The sequence below is a fragment of the Hipposideros armiger genome, unplaced genomic scaffold (assembly GCF_001890085.2).
Source record: "Hipposideros armiger isolate ML-2016 unplaced genomic scaffold, ASM189008v1 scaffold_224, whole genome shotgun sequence".
NCBI classification, from domain to species: domain Eukaryota; kingdom Metazoa; phylum Chordata; class Mammalia; order Chiroptera; family Hipposideridae; genus Hipposideros; species Hipposideros armiger.
In genome coordinates, this window is record NW_017731574.1 from 1,936,348 (window position 1) to 1,948,492 (window position 12,145).

At 55.0% G+C, this 12,145-nt stretch overlaps 2 protein-coding genes across 2 annotated transcripts in view; one reads left to right on the top strand and one right to left on the bottom strand.

The window, feature by feature from the left end:
• The window catches only part of SLC22A31 (solute carrier family 22 member 31), a 5,503-nt gene extending 3,977 nt beyond the window's left edge, over positions 1–1,526 (top strand). Inside the window, exons 7-8 of the mRNA XM_019654478.1 lie at positions 251–454; positions 987–1,526. Coding sequence (XP_019510023.1) covers positions 251–454; positions 987–1,269 — 487 coding nt within the window. The 3' untranslated portion in view covers positions 1,270–1,526. The remainder of the gene's footprint in view (positions 1–250; positions 455–986) is intronic.
• A 117-nt stretch (positions 1,527–1,643) lies between these two features.
• CDH15 (cadherin 15) overlaps positions 1,644–12,145 on the bottom strand; it is a 23,254-nt gene continuing 12,752 nt past the window's right edge. The window contains exons 4-13 of the mRNA XM_019654479.1: positions 8,353–8,686; positions 7,245–7,373; positions 6,650–6,835; positions 5,611–5,864; positions 4,837–4,979; positions 4,435–4,671; positions 3,963–4,202; positions 3,734–3,870; positions 3,348–3,515; positions 1,644–2,330 (exon numbers count right to left, since the gene is read on the bottom strand). Of these exons, the coding sequence (XP_019510024.1) occupies positions 2,130–2,330; positions 3,348–3,515; positions 3,734–3,870; positions 3,963–4,202; positions 4,435–4,671; positions 4,837–4,979; positions 5,611–5,864; positions 6,650–6,835; positions 7,245–7,373; positions 8,353–8,686 (2,029 nt within the window). The 3' untranslated portion in view covers positions 1,644–2,129. The remainder of the gene's footprint in view (positions 2,331–3,347; positions 3,516–3,733; positions 3,871–3,962; positions 4,203–4,434; positions 4,672–4,836; positions 4,980–5,610; positions 5,865–6,649; positions 6,836–7,244; positions 7,374–8,352; positions 8,687–12,145) is intronic.

Consider the following 12,145-nt stretch of genomic DNA (forward strand, 5'->3'; position numbering starts at 1 on the left):
TCCTGGGATCAGCCCCCTCCTGGAGCTGTGAGAGAGAAGCATGGGGTGTTGGGATAGGCTGCTGTTCTTTTTCCCCGATACATCTCCTCACTGTGCAGCTAGGGAAACTGAGGCCCAAAGAGCTAAGGACCAACATAATCTACACGAAGGGGCTGAATATAAGGGTCTGGTTTAGACAGGACAGGCTGGAATGCCTGACCCCAAACCCCAAGTGCAGGTGCAGGGGTGAGAGGTTGGGGTGAAAGGCCAGGCCTGGCAGGACCCCTGAGACTTGGATGAGGAAAGGGAGGACCTTGGAGCAGCCCACTGTGGGCAGCATGGGAGCCTTGTCCTTGTCCCCAGACCTGCCGGGCTGGACCGTGCTGTTCCTCTCTGTCCTGGGGCTTGTGGCCTCCCAGGCCGTGTCCACCCTCAGCAGCCTTTTTGCAGCTGAGATCTTCCCCACGGTGATCAGGTGAGCGTCAGCCTGAACAGAGTCCTGCCAACCCAGCCCACAAAGCCCCCTGGGGATCGGACACCTCACACCCCTCCCCCCAGCTAATGCCCAAGACTGCTCCATTCCATCATGACCAGAGTTCAGATTGTCTTTTCCTGGCGACATGGGGGACACTGGTACAGAAGGGTCTGGACAACAGCTCAGGAATAGAGGAAGGGGAGATGGAGACCTGAGGGAGGGGCACAAATGAAACAGCCACCAGAGATGGTAGAATTCTTGGGGGAGGGGGGAGGGGATTGTTTTCTAATTTTCTAAAAAAAAAGAACAAAACTTGTTCTAGGGCAGCGGGGAGCTGCTTTCTACAAAAAAGAAAAATGTTTTGTTTTGTTTTCCTGGAGCCCCCATGCCTCTGGTTCTGCTTAGGGCTGGCCTCTCCCTGGACCCAGGCCTGCCTGGGGACACTGCAGAGCCACACGCTGTGTCTGTGGGTCCATCTGCATGTCAGGGTAGCCACTTGTACAGGCTGCCCACACTATGCCCTCTCCTGCAGGGGGGCAGGGCTGGGCCTCGTGCTAGGTGCCGGGTTCCTGGGCCAGGCGGCCACCCCACTCGCCAACGTGCACGGCCGGCGGGGCTTCTTCTTACAACATGTGGTTTTCGCCTCCTTCGCCATTCTTGCCCTGCTGTGTGTCCTGCTGCTGCCCGAGAGCCGTGGCCGAGGGCTGCCCCATTCGCTGCAGGATGCTGACCGCCTTCGTCGCTCACCGCTTCTTCGGGGCCACCCCTGCCAGGACCACCTGCCCCTGCTGCCACCCTCCCATTGCCGGGGCTAGACACAGCTGGTCTAGGAGGGGTGACCCTGACTGGACAGACACACCTCCCCTTGGATGGCCACGTGTCAGTGTGAACAGAAGGGTCTCAAGGAGGAATCATGGGGACAGTGTGAAGGGGGAGCCCTGGTTGGGTCCCTTGTTCTTGGGGACCCTTGTCCCCTACCACCACTTGTGGAGGATAAAGGCATCCATAGAACTTCGCATCCTTACTGGTTCTTCCTTCAGGCCACATCCTGGGACTGGAGGGGGCCCCCACTTTAGGCTCACTACCCCAAGCCAGGGTGCCCACAACCCCTCCCACCACCCCCTGGGGCCAGCGCCCTGGTATAGCCATGGTGGGACTGGGGTGGAGTGAGACCCTGCAGACCCCACACTGGAGAGGCAGCGCATTTTTAATTCACATTTGTTGGAGAGCTGCTTCCTTTCATACAAACATGAGATCTGCGTGGGGGGAGGCAGAGCTGGGAATGGGGGTGGCTGAACCTCTCGCAGGCAACTCAGAGCAGGGCTGTTGGACCCTCAGTGTCGGAGAGGTGCCTCCTTCCTGCAGCACCACTCCAGGCTTTGGGCTCTGCCCCTGGACTCCATCCTCCGCTGGGAGAAACAGGCTGCCCAAGGTCCCAGGTATGGGGCCAGGTACCCTGTGGCCACCTCCACACAGGTCAGCTGGTCCTCCCAGCCACATGGCCAGCTTTTGGCATATCTAGTCGGGCCCTTGTGATCAGGCTGTCCATCCTGGTAAGGATGTTTGCCCTCTGTGTCCAGGTGGTTGTGCCCTCAGCAGGGTGGGGGCAGGTCCCCATCAGAAAGCTCCTTTCCCTGTCTTCAGCTGCCATGGTGTCCCGTCCTTGCTTCAGACCTCAGTGAGGGCCATACATGTCGGCCAGCCGGGCGAAGCGGGGGCCCCAGTCCTGGAGACAGCTGTAGTCTTGGTCCTCATCACCCAGGCTGGACAGGATGGAGCTCAGTGTCCCTGCCACGGACCCATCCCCTTCGTAGTCATAGATGAGAGCCGTGTCATAGGGTGGGACGCTGAGGTCACTGTCCGCAGCCTCCAAGCCCTACAGAGAGGCCCCAGGAGCTCAAGACCCACGCATACACAGCCTAGCTGCAGCACAGGATAAGGGCAACCTGACATATGGTATAGGAAGGGGCAGAAGAGGTCTGAGGGGTGATTGGGGGTTCTTGGAGCAGCCCTGAGTGCCTGAGGGAGAGAGCACCATTGGGAACTCCCGCCCCAGTATGCATATTTGAAGAGAAGCTTCCCTCTGGGTGGCTGTCCTTCCTTCGGGCCAGAACCATCCCCAGCCCTCCCCAAGGGCTGTGTCCTGCCTTAGGCTTCCTGATACCCCATCCCAGAGATCAGCTGGTTCTGCCTCTTAAAAGTTTGGCAAATGGTCCACCTCTGCCCTTCACCTTGTCAGTGTATGCATTGGCTCCTGAAGGGTGGGACACCCTCCTAACCAGGACCTGCACCTGGGCCAGCCCCTTACTGGGCATCTGTCGGGGGTGTTCTTTGAGCCAGGGCACTAAATGTACAGTCAGGTGTGGCACCTGGCATGCCACTGAGAAGTACCTGCATGCTACCCCCCACCGCTGCCCACTCAATTGGATTTCCCATGTTCTGGGCCTCTGCTGTGTTGACAAGGAAGTCACTGATGCTGTATCCAGAGGAGCTCCTGGGATGCCTAGGCTCAGCTGACAGCTGCACTCCCACCCACAGGGGACATTAAGTTTCCTCTGGGAGTGCTTGGTGGACAGCACTGCAGGGCAGGCTCCAACCAAGCCTTGCTCAACCAGGCCCACCGCTATCTGGCGCAGGATGTCACCAGCCGCCTCCTCCCACGGGACTTTCATGCCTTTGGCCCCTTGTTCCCCCTGCTTCACTCAGCTCTCAGGTCCTCAGAAGCTTCCCGGAAGTTTGACCAGGGTTCCAAGCAGTGAGCCCACTCCCCGTGACAGTGCATGTACAGGGGTATACGGAGGCATGGGTATGTGGTGTGCACATATGTGTGTGTGTGTGTGTGTGTGTACACATGTGCGCTCCCGCCCTCTCCGCCCACCTCTGGGGGACCTACGCCATTGATGAAGTCTACGATGTCAGCAGGGCTGGTGGGCAGCGCTCGGGGTGGTGGGGGGCGCACCCGGCCAAACGGGGCATCACGGCGCAGCGGTGGCCGACCCGGAGGGGCGCTCAAGGCTGCCAGCTCAGTTGGGTGGCGCAGCTGGCTGATGTCATAGGCGTCCTGTAGACGAAGTGCGTGGAATTGAGCCTGGATCGATGACAGTGGAGTTTTCATCCCAGGCACCTTCCCAAGACAGGTCCCACAGATTTGAGGGTGGTGGGGAGAGGATCTGGGGAGGCCCCTCCCCTTAGACCTTGGGTGCTGCCCATTGCCTGGGCTCCCCGGGACCCTTCCCACTGCTCAGAATTCTGAGCTGCTGTGCCCCACCCCATCCTCACCTGGTCCTCCTCCCCGCCTCCCTGCTCATCGTAGTTGAGAATGTTGTCCCTGAGATCGTCCTGCAGCCCCTGCAGAAGTCCCTTGTCCCACGACTGCTGCCGGAACCGCGCAAGGAGGGCCACGGGCAGGCTGAGCACTAGGTGGCAAACAGGGCTAGGTCGGTGCTGACAGGAAAGCATGGGGTGAGGAGGGGGTGCGGGCCAAGGGTGCCAGGGCACAGGCACTCACAGAGCAGCAGGATGATGCTGGCAAGAATGATGACCAGAGCGCCCAGACTGATGCCTGCGGCCCCAACCCTCAGCGCAGAGGCCCCTGGCAGGCAGGCTCCATCTTGGCTGCAGCGGCACACGGTCACGTTCAAGAGCTGCTCCCTCTGCTGGGGCGGCTGCCCTGAGTCTCGGAGCAGCAGGCTGAGGTGGTGCAGCCCCTCTTGGACCTGGTGCCGCAGCTGCAGGCGTGTGTGGCTCACTGTGGAGGGTGCCAGAGATCAGCAGGGCCCTCTTGGGTTGGCCATGCCCCCTTTGTGCCCCATGGGGATCATGAAATGCTGGGCCTGTTGCCCCATCTGCCCACTGGGTGTGATAACTAACTCCTGCCCCACCTGAAGGTGTGCTGAGGTGGGAACCAGCGGGATCATGTGTTGAGTGCCCCTCAGGTCCCAGGTCTGGACCCGCAGGGCGGGGAGTGGGGTGGAGCTCACTGTTAATCTGGCTGAGGCTCCAGTTCCGGGCCAGCTCTGGAATCCTGGGGCTCAGCTGGAAGTGGAAGGGGGCCCCGTGGGGGGGCAGGTCTTCATCCATGGCACCCAGGAGAAGGCCAGAGCCTTGATCTGGCTCACTGCACAGGCTTCCAGATGGTGGGGACAGCTCAGGGGCATGGTCGTTGACCTCCAGGATCTCAATGGACAGGGTCCCGGTGGCTGTGCAGGGTGGGGAGGCTGCAGACAGGAGAGGCCTGGTGGGCTCCTTGCCTCTGCTGGAGCCCACTGCCCACGCTATAAGTCTGCTCAGTGGAAGGCCCAGCTCTCAGCCCTTGGGCAGCGGCAGGGACACCCAGCCTGGGTTATGGAGCCCTGGAGTCCGGGCACTGGCTTGGTGCTCACCATTGTCGTGGACCAGGATGATGGCCCTATACCAGCCATCCTTGAGGAAGGGAGATGCCGGGCTGAGCACACGCTGGGTCTGGACGTGACCCGTGGCTCCATCTACTTGTAGCCAGTCCTCGGGGTCATAATCCTTGGAGTAGCTGTCAGCCAAGGAGGGGAGGAACAGGGTGACCCTGAGCCTACACAGGACCTCCCTCCCGAGAGGTGTGGTCACACACAGATAGACACACGCCTACATCCATCCCCCATATGCATACTCACACACTAGCCCTTGAGGCCCTACGCTGGTGTTTCCTATGCCAATCCACAGATGAGGAACCTGAGGCTCAGGGAAGCCGGTGAGCTGCCCAGGGTCCCATGGCAACGGAATGACACAGCATCATATCCATATAGTTCAACCCAAGGGCACCGTGGAGACAGCAATAACACAGGGCCGGGGTTGGGAGTGAAATCTAAGACATTAAAGGCCAGTCCCATGGGAACAACGATTCCCAGAATGGACAGGGCTAGACACGCAGAGGATGGCCGGAATAGACTGTGGCCGTGTCAGTGTGCGCCAACGGGAGGCCAGTCCTGCCCTAAGGAACAACGTCACACCAATAAGCACATACATGGGACTTGAGACCCCCTGGACCATCAGGGACACACACAGACCGATGAGCAGGGGCCTGATAGGAACCCTCAGGGCACAGGGGCCGGGGTCCCCTCAGCTGTGCTCTTGGGCCTGGCAGGGAAATGGAGGAATAGGGCCATTAGCTCCCTCTGCCACACCTGAGCCTCTGCAGCAGCTGTGTGTCGGGGTCTCGGGCAGAAAAGGTGGTCACGGGGGTTCCTGGGGCTGCCCCCTCAGCCAGGCTGGTCCTCAGGGGGTTCTCCTGGAACACGGGCGCCTCGTTGACATCATGCACTTGCACGCTGACCCTTGCCTGGCCCCGCTCGGCCTTGGGGGCAGCCGCATGCAGGGGGGCCTCGTTCTGCACCACCACTTTGAGGTCGTACTGGTCACAACGCTCATAGTCCAGGGGCTGTGGGGAGGAAGCATACTGGTGGTCTGCTCAGGACTCCGGGCCCCCCTCTGATTTGGGCACTTGGAGGCAGCTACAGGGCCTACGAGGCCGAGAGAGGCCTCCAGGGTTGTGCTACTGCCCCCTGGGTCTGTCCTCAGAGCCCTCCACTTTATTTCTTCTCCTTTTTAGCTTTGGAAAAAAAATTAAAATTATGCAGGACAGAAAAGGCACAAGGAATAATGTAAAAATGATAAAATAAATACTCATCACTCAAAATGAATTTTTTGGGGTGTTTTGTGGTCAGTTGTATGTGTCACTTGGCCGGGGCGGGTGCCAACCTACCCTACAAATCTCAGACTTGCCACCAACCCCCACTGTGGCGTGAGCCAATTTCCTGCAACAAATCTCTTCATGTATCAATAATTAAATAGATCTATATCTCTATGCGTGTGCATACACACATGTATGTATGCAAGTACCTCCTACCGGTTCCCTGGTTTCATATCTGGCTGATGCAGGTGCAGTCTATATTCATATACACTGATTACAAACATAAAAAGTGGCAGCACGCTGTAAATAACACACAGGCTTGTGAGAGGTGAGTGGCCCTGTTGCCCTGTGGCCAGCGTGGCGTGCGTCTGCAGTCCCAGCATTTCCCATTGTCTTGGCTCCATCCCCTCCCTGTGCTCTCTCCAGAAGATGCACAGAGAGTCCAAACAGGGCCCCAGGATGTGAAGAGAAGCACCTTCCTCAGCTCTTCCGATAGCAAGACCCCAGCTTGGGGAGCAGTGCGCCCCACTCACCTTTACCACAGACAGCACGCCCTCATTGGTCTTGGGGTCTGTGTGGATCGCGAAATGCCCATCGGGGTCGCCCTCCAGGATGATGAACCTGGCCGCCCAGTTGGGGGAGCCTGGCAGGTCCCTGTCCTCCACCTCCAGCCGCCCCACGTCGACTCCGCTGACAGCCTCTGTGGTCTCCATGAAGAACTGGGGGAGCCCACCGTGGTTACCCACCAGGGTGGCTTCGGGTAGAGAGGCCCTCCTTCCCTGCTAACTCTGCTACCCACCCACTGGGAATCCTCAAGGGGTTTGTTTGCCTTGGGAACCACTGTCCCCCGGGAGCCCTGGGAGCCCCTCTCTGTAGGCTCAGCTGCACAAGGGCTTGGGGGAGACACAGAGGGGTGTCTGGGCTGCTTCTCCCAGGGCCTCTCGCCCGGCTCCTTCTGACTCTGTTTATCGCTCGCAAGCACTGCCCGTGTTGACCCCCGATTCAGGTCTTTGTGCTACCCGTGCAGGACTCCTTCTCCAAAGCACCCAGCCTCCCCGCTCCCCACTGGGCCTAAGGAGGGAAGGACAGCCGAGCAGAGGTTGGTGGGGGTGTGGATAGTGGCAGCACCTCATCCCTGGTGAACTCAGGGGCATTGTCATTGACATCCTCAAGGGTGATGATGGCTGAGGCAGTGGCAGTCAGGCCATCTCCAGACATGTCCGCCACCTGCAGAGTCAGATTGTACACGGCGACCACCTGGGGGGATGGCAACATGGGGTCAGGGGACTGGGTAGGCATAGGGCCAGGGCTGGCCAGCCACTGTAGGGCCTGAGGGGCAGGGCAGCGAGCAGGCCACCTGTGGGGCTCAGCCTGCACAGGAAAGCCCTGTGGGCTGCAGAGGCCCCAAGCGGCTCCAAGCACCCTGCCTGCTCCCAATCTCTGAGGCAAAATGTGCTGCTTGGCCTTCCGGGGTCTGATGGCACCGCTGCCAAACCCAGATTTTTCTCCAGCCTAGGAGTGGGCAAGAGGTCATTTGCCAAGTCGGATAAGCATTTACGGAGCACCCACTGCATGCCAGACACTGAGTGGCACCGACAAGCTGGGTCGCTACCCTGGGGCGTAACAGAGAGAGAGAGAGAGAGATGAATGAAGACCACCTAAAACAGAGGGCGACCAGACAGAGCCACACAGGTGGCTGTGGAGAAACCAAGGAGGGCTTCCTGGAGGTGCCAACACCACACAGAAACCCAGTAGTGAGAGGCAGCAGTGGTCCCGACAGAGCGTGGCCGTCACTCCAGAGCATGAGTGGTTGCTGTGGGGCCCAAGAGGTGAGGGGATGGTTCTACTCCAGGTGATGAGCCTGACTGCTTAGTACGCAACAGGGTAGCAAGTTTCTTTGCCAGAAAACATGCTGAAGCTGTGTCAGGGCCAGGCACTGTGCTGAGGGCCTTTCAAGCCCTCCGTTGATCTAACTCCACAACCATCCAGGAGGCAGATGCTTTTCAAGCTGTCTGTGCCCAGAGCCCGGAGCCACCATGAGTTTTGCAGCAGCTAGGGCCCTCCTTCAACTGTAAGGGAAGGAGTATCTGGGTGAACAAGGCTGAGGCAGAGGGTCCAAGCAGAAATGAGCTGCCCTTGTCCAGCCAAGAGTGACAACAAGGTGGACAAAAATGGGCTAAATGCGACGCTGTCTCCCCTGTCCCCAGCTTTCAAAGTGGAGCAGTGGCGGCCTCACCTCTCGGTCCAGGCCCACTTGCACTGTGCGTATCTCCCCTGTGTGCTCATCGATGCTGAACAGCTGCGGGCTGCCCTGTTCCAGGATAGAGTACCGCAGGGCTGCGTTGTCTGTTTCTGGGTCGTCAGCATCCACGGCCTCAGCCCTGGTCACGTAGGTGCCTGGGAAGGTTGAGAACATGTGGGTGCGATGCCCACAGGTGCCAATCCCTAACTGCTGCTCCCCTGCAGCCCACCGTGCCAGGGCCAGGCCCCCCGTTTGGCCTGTGCAAACTTGAATGTGTAAGCCTTTTGCCTTCTGTTGTTTGTCGCGGGCGAAGCAGGAGTGTCTGAAAGAGGTTCAATCAAGAACCGACACCTGTGTCTCCCACAAGACACTGAGACAGCCCAGCAGTCAGACCAGGCGAGCCAGCAGGAGAACCTGGGGCTGGCCCTGAACTCCAGCTCCCTGGGAGACAGAGCACGTGCCGGCACGCTAAGCAGGCTCTGTCCTCAGCCCCGCCTGCAGAGAGACGCAGCAGCCAGGACTGGACCTGTGTTTTGGAGCAAACAAGCCACCGAAGCTCAGGATAGACAGGCCTATGCAGGGGCCAGGAGGCTCCTCAGCATCTGTCCGCAGGCCCATTTTTCCCTCCGGTGAGATTTAGGCCTGACCTCCCCCTCCCCGCTCAGGTGTACTTCACAGTCCAGACTAATATAAAGGAGCAAAATACATACATACATACATACATACATACATATGTACATAGGGGAGAAGTAAAAGTTCTACCATATAGTAGAAGCCAACTGAAAAATGGAAAAAGAATGATGGACTTAGAAACCACCGTTTCACAGCCATCAGAATAATAACTGATTCAGGTGAGAACCATCAGTGGATGCTAAAACTGGTGGGTGGACGTTTGAGGAGTAACAGGATGTCAGTCTCAAAGTATCTGCCACAAGATACCTATTAATTACAAAGGGAAAAACAGAAAAATCACAGTGGAGAAGCCTGGCAGACGCCCCGTTCACTGGGTGGATCGAAGTCAATATCTCCAAGAACAGGACACATGTGCCTCCTGATTTGACGCACTGAGGAGGACACAGCATCACTTCTGTGGATTTCCCACCAAAAATGCAAAGCCAAAATCCAACCACACAAAGCTACATTCAGAGACAATCTTCAAAATAATTGTTTAAATGCTTCAGAATGTCAGCATCATGATTAAAGAGGTGAAAGACGCGTACAATGAAAACTACAAACCATTGCTGAAAGAAAGTAAAGAAGACAGAAGTAAACGAAAACACATGCCACGTTCTTGGATTGGAAGGCTTAATATTGTTAAAATGTCAGTACTACCCAAAGTGATCTACAGATTTAATGCAATCCCAAGGACTTTTTTTTTTCCTTTTTGCAGAAATAGAAAAACGATTCTAAAATTTATATGGCATCTCAAGGAAAACCAAATGGCCAGAACAATCTTGAAAAAGAAGAACAAAACTGGAGGAATCATACTTTCCGATTTTAAAACTTACTATAAAGGTATAGTGATCAAAACAGTGTGGTCATAAAGACAGACATATAGACCAATTGAATGACTAGAGAGCCCAGAAATAAACCATCATATATATGATCAAATGATTTTTGACAAGGGAGCCAAGACCTTTTAATGGGGAAATAACAGTCTTTTCAACAAAGGAACTGGATATCCACTTGCAGAAGAATGACATCAGACCCATAATTATCTAACACTGTGTATAAAAATTAACTCAAAATAGATCAAAGACCTAAATGTAAGACCTAAAACCACAAAACTCTGAGAAGAAAATATAGGACAAAAGCTTCATGATGCTGGATTTGGCAATAGTTTCTTGGATATGATACCAAAGGCACAGGCCATAAAAGAAAAAAGAAACAAATTGAACTTCATGAAAATTTTAAAATTTTGTTCACCAAAAAACAATATCAAATGAAAAGACAACCAAAGAATGGGAGAAAATATTTGCAATCATATATCTGATAAGGGATTAATATCCAGAAGATATAGAGAATCCCTAAAAATTCAACAATGAACAATCTGACTCAAAAATGAGCAAAGAACTTGAATAGGCATTTCTCCAAAGAAGATATACAAATGACTAATAAGCACATGAAAAGATGCTCAATGTCACTAATCATTAGGGAAATGCAAATAAAAATTACAATGAGATACCACCTCATACCTATTAGGATGGCTACTATCCAAAAAGCAGAAAGTAAGTGCTGGCAAGGACGTGGAGAAACTGGAACCCTTGTGCACTGTTGGTGGGAATATAAAATGCTGTAGCCTTCTGTAGTTGAAAAAAAAATGCTGTAGAGAACAGTATAGCAGTTATTTAAAAAATTAAAAATAGAATTACCTTATGACCCAGCAATTCCACTTCTGGGGATATGCCCAAAGAACTGAAAGGAGGAGGGGTCTCAAAGACATAGTTGTACACCCATGTTCATAGCAGCATTATTCACAACAGCTAACACATGGAAACAACCCCAGTGTCTATGGACAAATGAATGCATAAGCAAAATGTGTTCTATACATACAATGGGGTATTATTCAGCCTTAAAAAGGAAAGACATTCTGACAAATGCTACAACATGGATGAACAGTATGCTAAGTGAAATAAGTGAGTCACAAAAAGACCAACACTGTATGATTCCACTCATATGAAGTCCCTACAGAGGAGTCAAATTCACAGAGACAGAATGTAGGATGGTTGGTGGTCAGCAGGGGCTGGGGGAGTGGATGGGGCGTTAGTGTCTAATGGGGACAGAGTTTCTGTTTGGGAAGATAAAAAGAGCTGTGGGGATGGATATGGCGAGGGTTGCACATTATGGATGTGTTTAATACCACAGACCTGTACACTTAAAAACGGTTAGGATAGTATATTTTACCACCATAAAAAAATTTGTTTTAAAGTGTCATGAAAACCTAATGGCTAAAGGAACTAAAGGAACAATCAGTAATCCACAAAATAGTGCTGATTTTGAGTTTGTCAGATTGGTGAGGGCACAAGGCAGCTTGATACACTGGAATCCAGGATGTGACCAGCCTCTCTGAGGAGGAATGGGACACATAGAGGCTTTCCCCTCGGTGGAGCGAGGCAGGAGGACGCAGCCACCGCGGAAGCAGGCAGGAAGAGAAGAGGTGAGATTGGCTCAAACTCTCAAAGGCTGAGCGTGGGCTAGCATGACAGCTCACAGTCCTGGGAGCCCCCACACAAGAAGATCTGTACCCTTTTGTCCATCCTTTTCCACAGGCCCCCCACTGAGTGCTCTGAGAAGGACTGGGGCAGGGGGAGGCCAGGGAGGGCACCTATGGCTCAGGCCTGCAGGGCCTGCCTAGTTTGGGGCGAGCGGGCAAACTGGAGAAGCCTGGTGGTGCTCTGTACCGTTCACAACTACAGGGTGATGATGGGGTTGCTAGGGGTGGAAAGGACCCTGCCCTGAGCAGAAGGAGAGGTGGTTTGCCTTTGAAGGAGGGGCAGGAACCCTGAAAAAGCCCCACCCCAGAGGCTCAGCTGCACAGGGACCACATATAGCTGAGACCCCCCATCCCCTCCAGGAGCCTTGCTGGGTACCATGCAACAGCAGTCACCCTGGGAGCGGGTAGGAGCATGGAGAAACCCCTCTGTGCATGGGGAAACCCCTCTGTGCATGGGGGATGCAGTGCCTGCTGAAGTCTGAAGTGCAGCAGGGATACCAAGAGAAGCCCCAGGAAGCTGAACTAAAGCAGCAACAGAGTCCAAGTTTGGCCCAGCTACAGATGACACCTGCC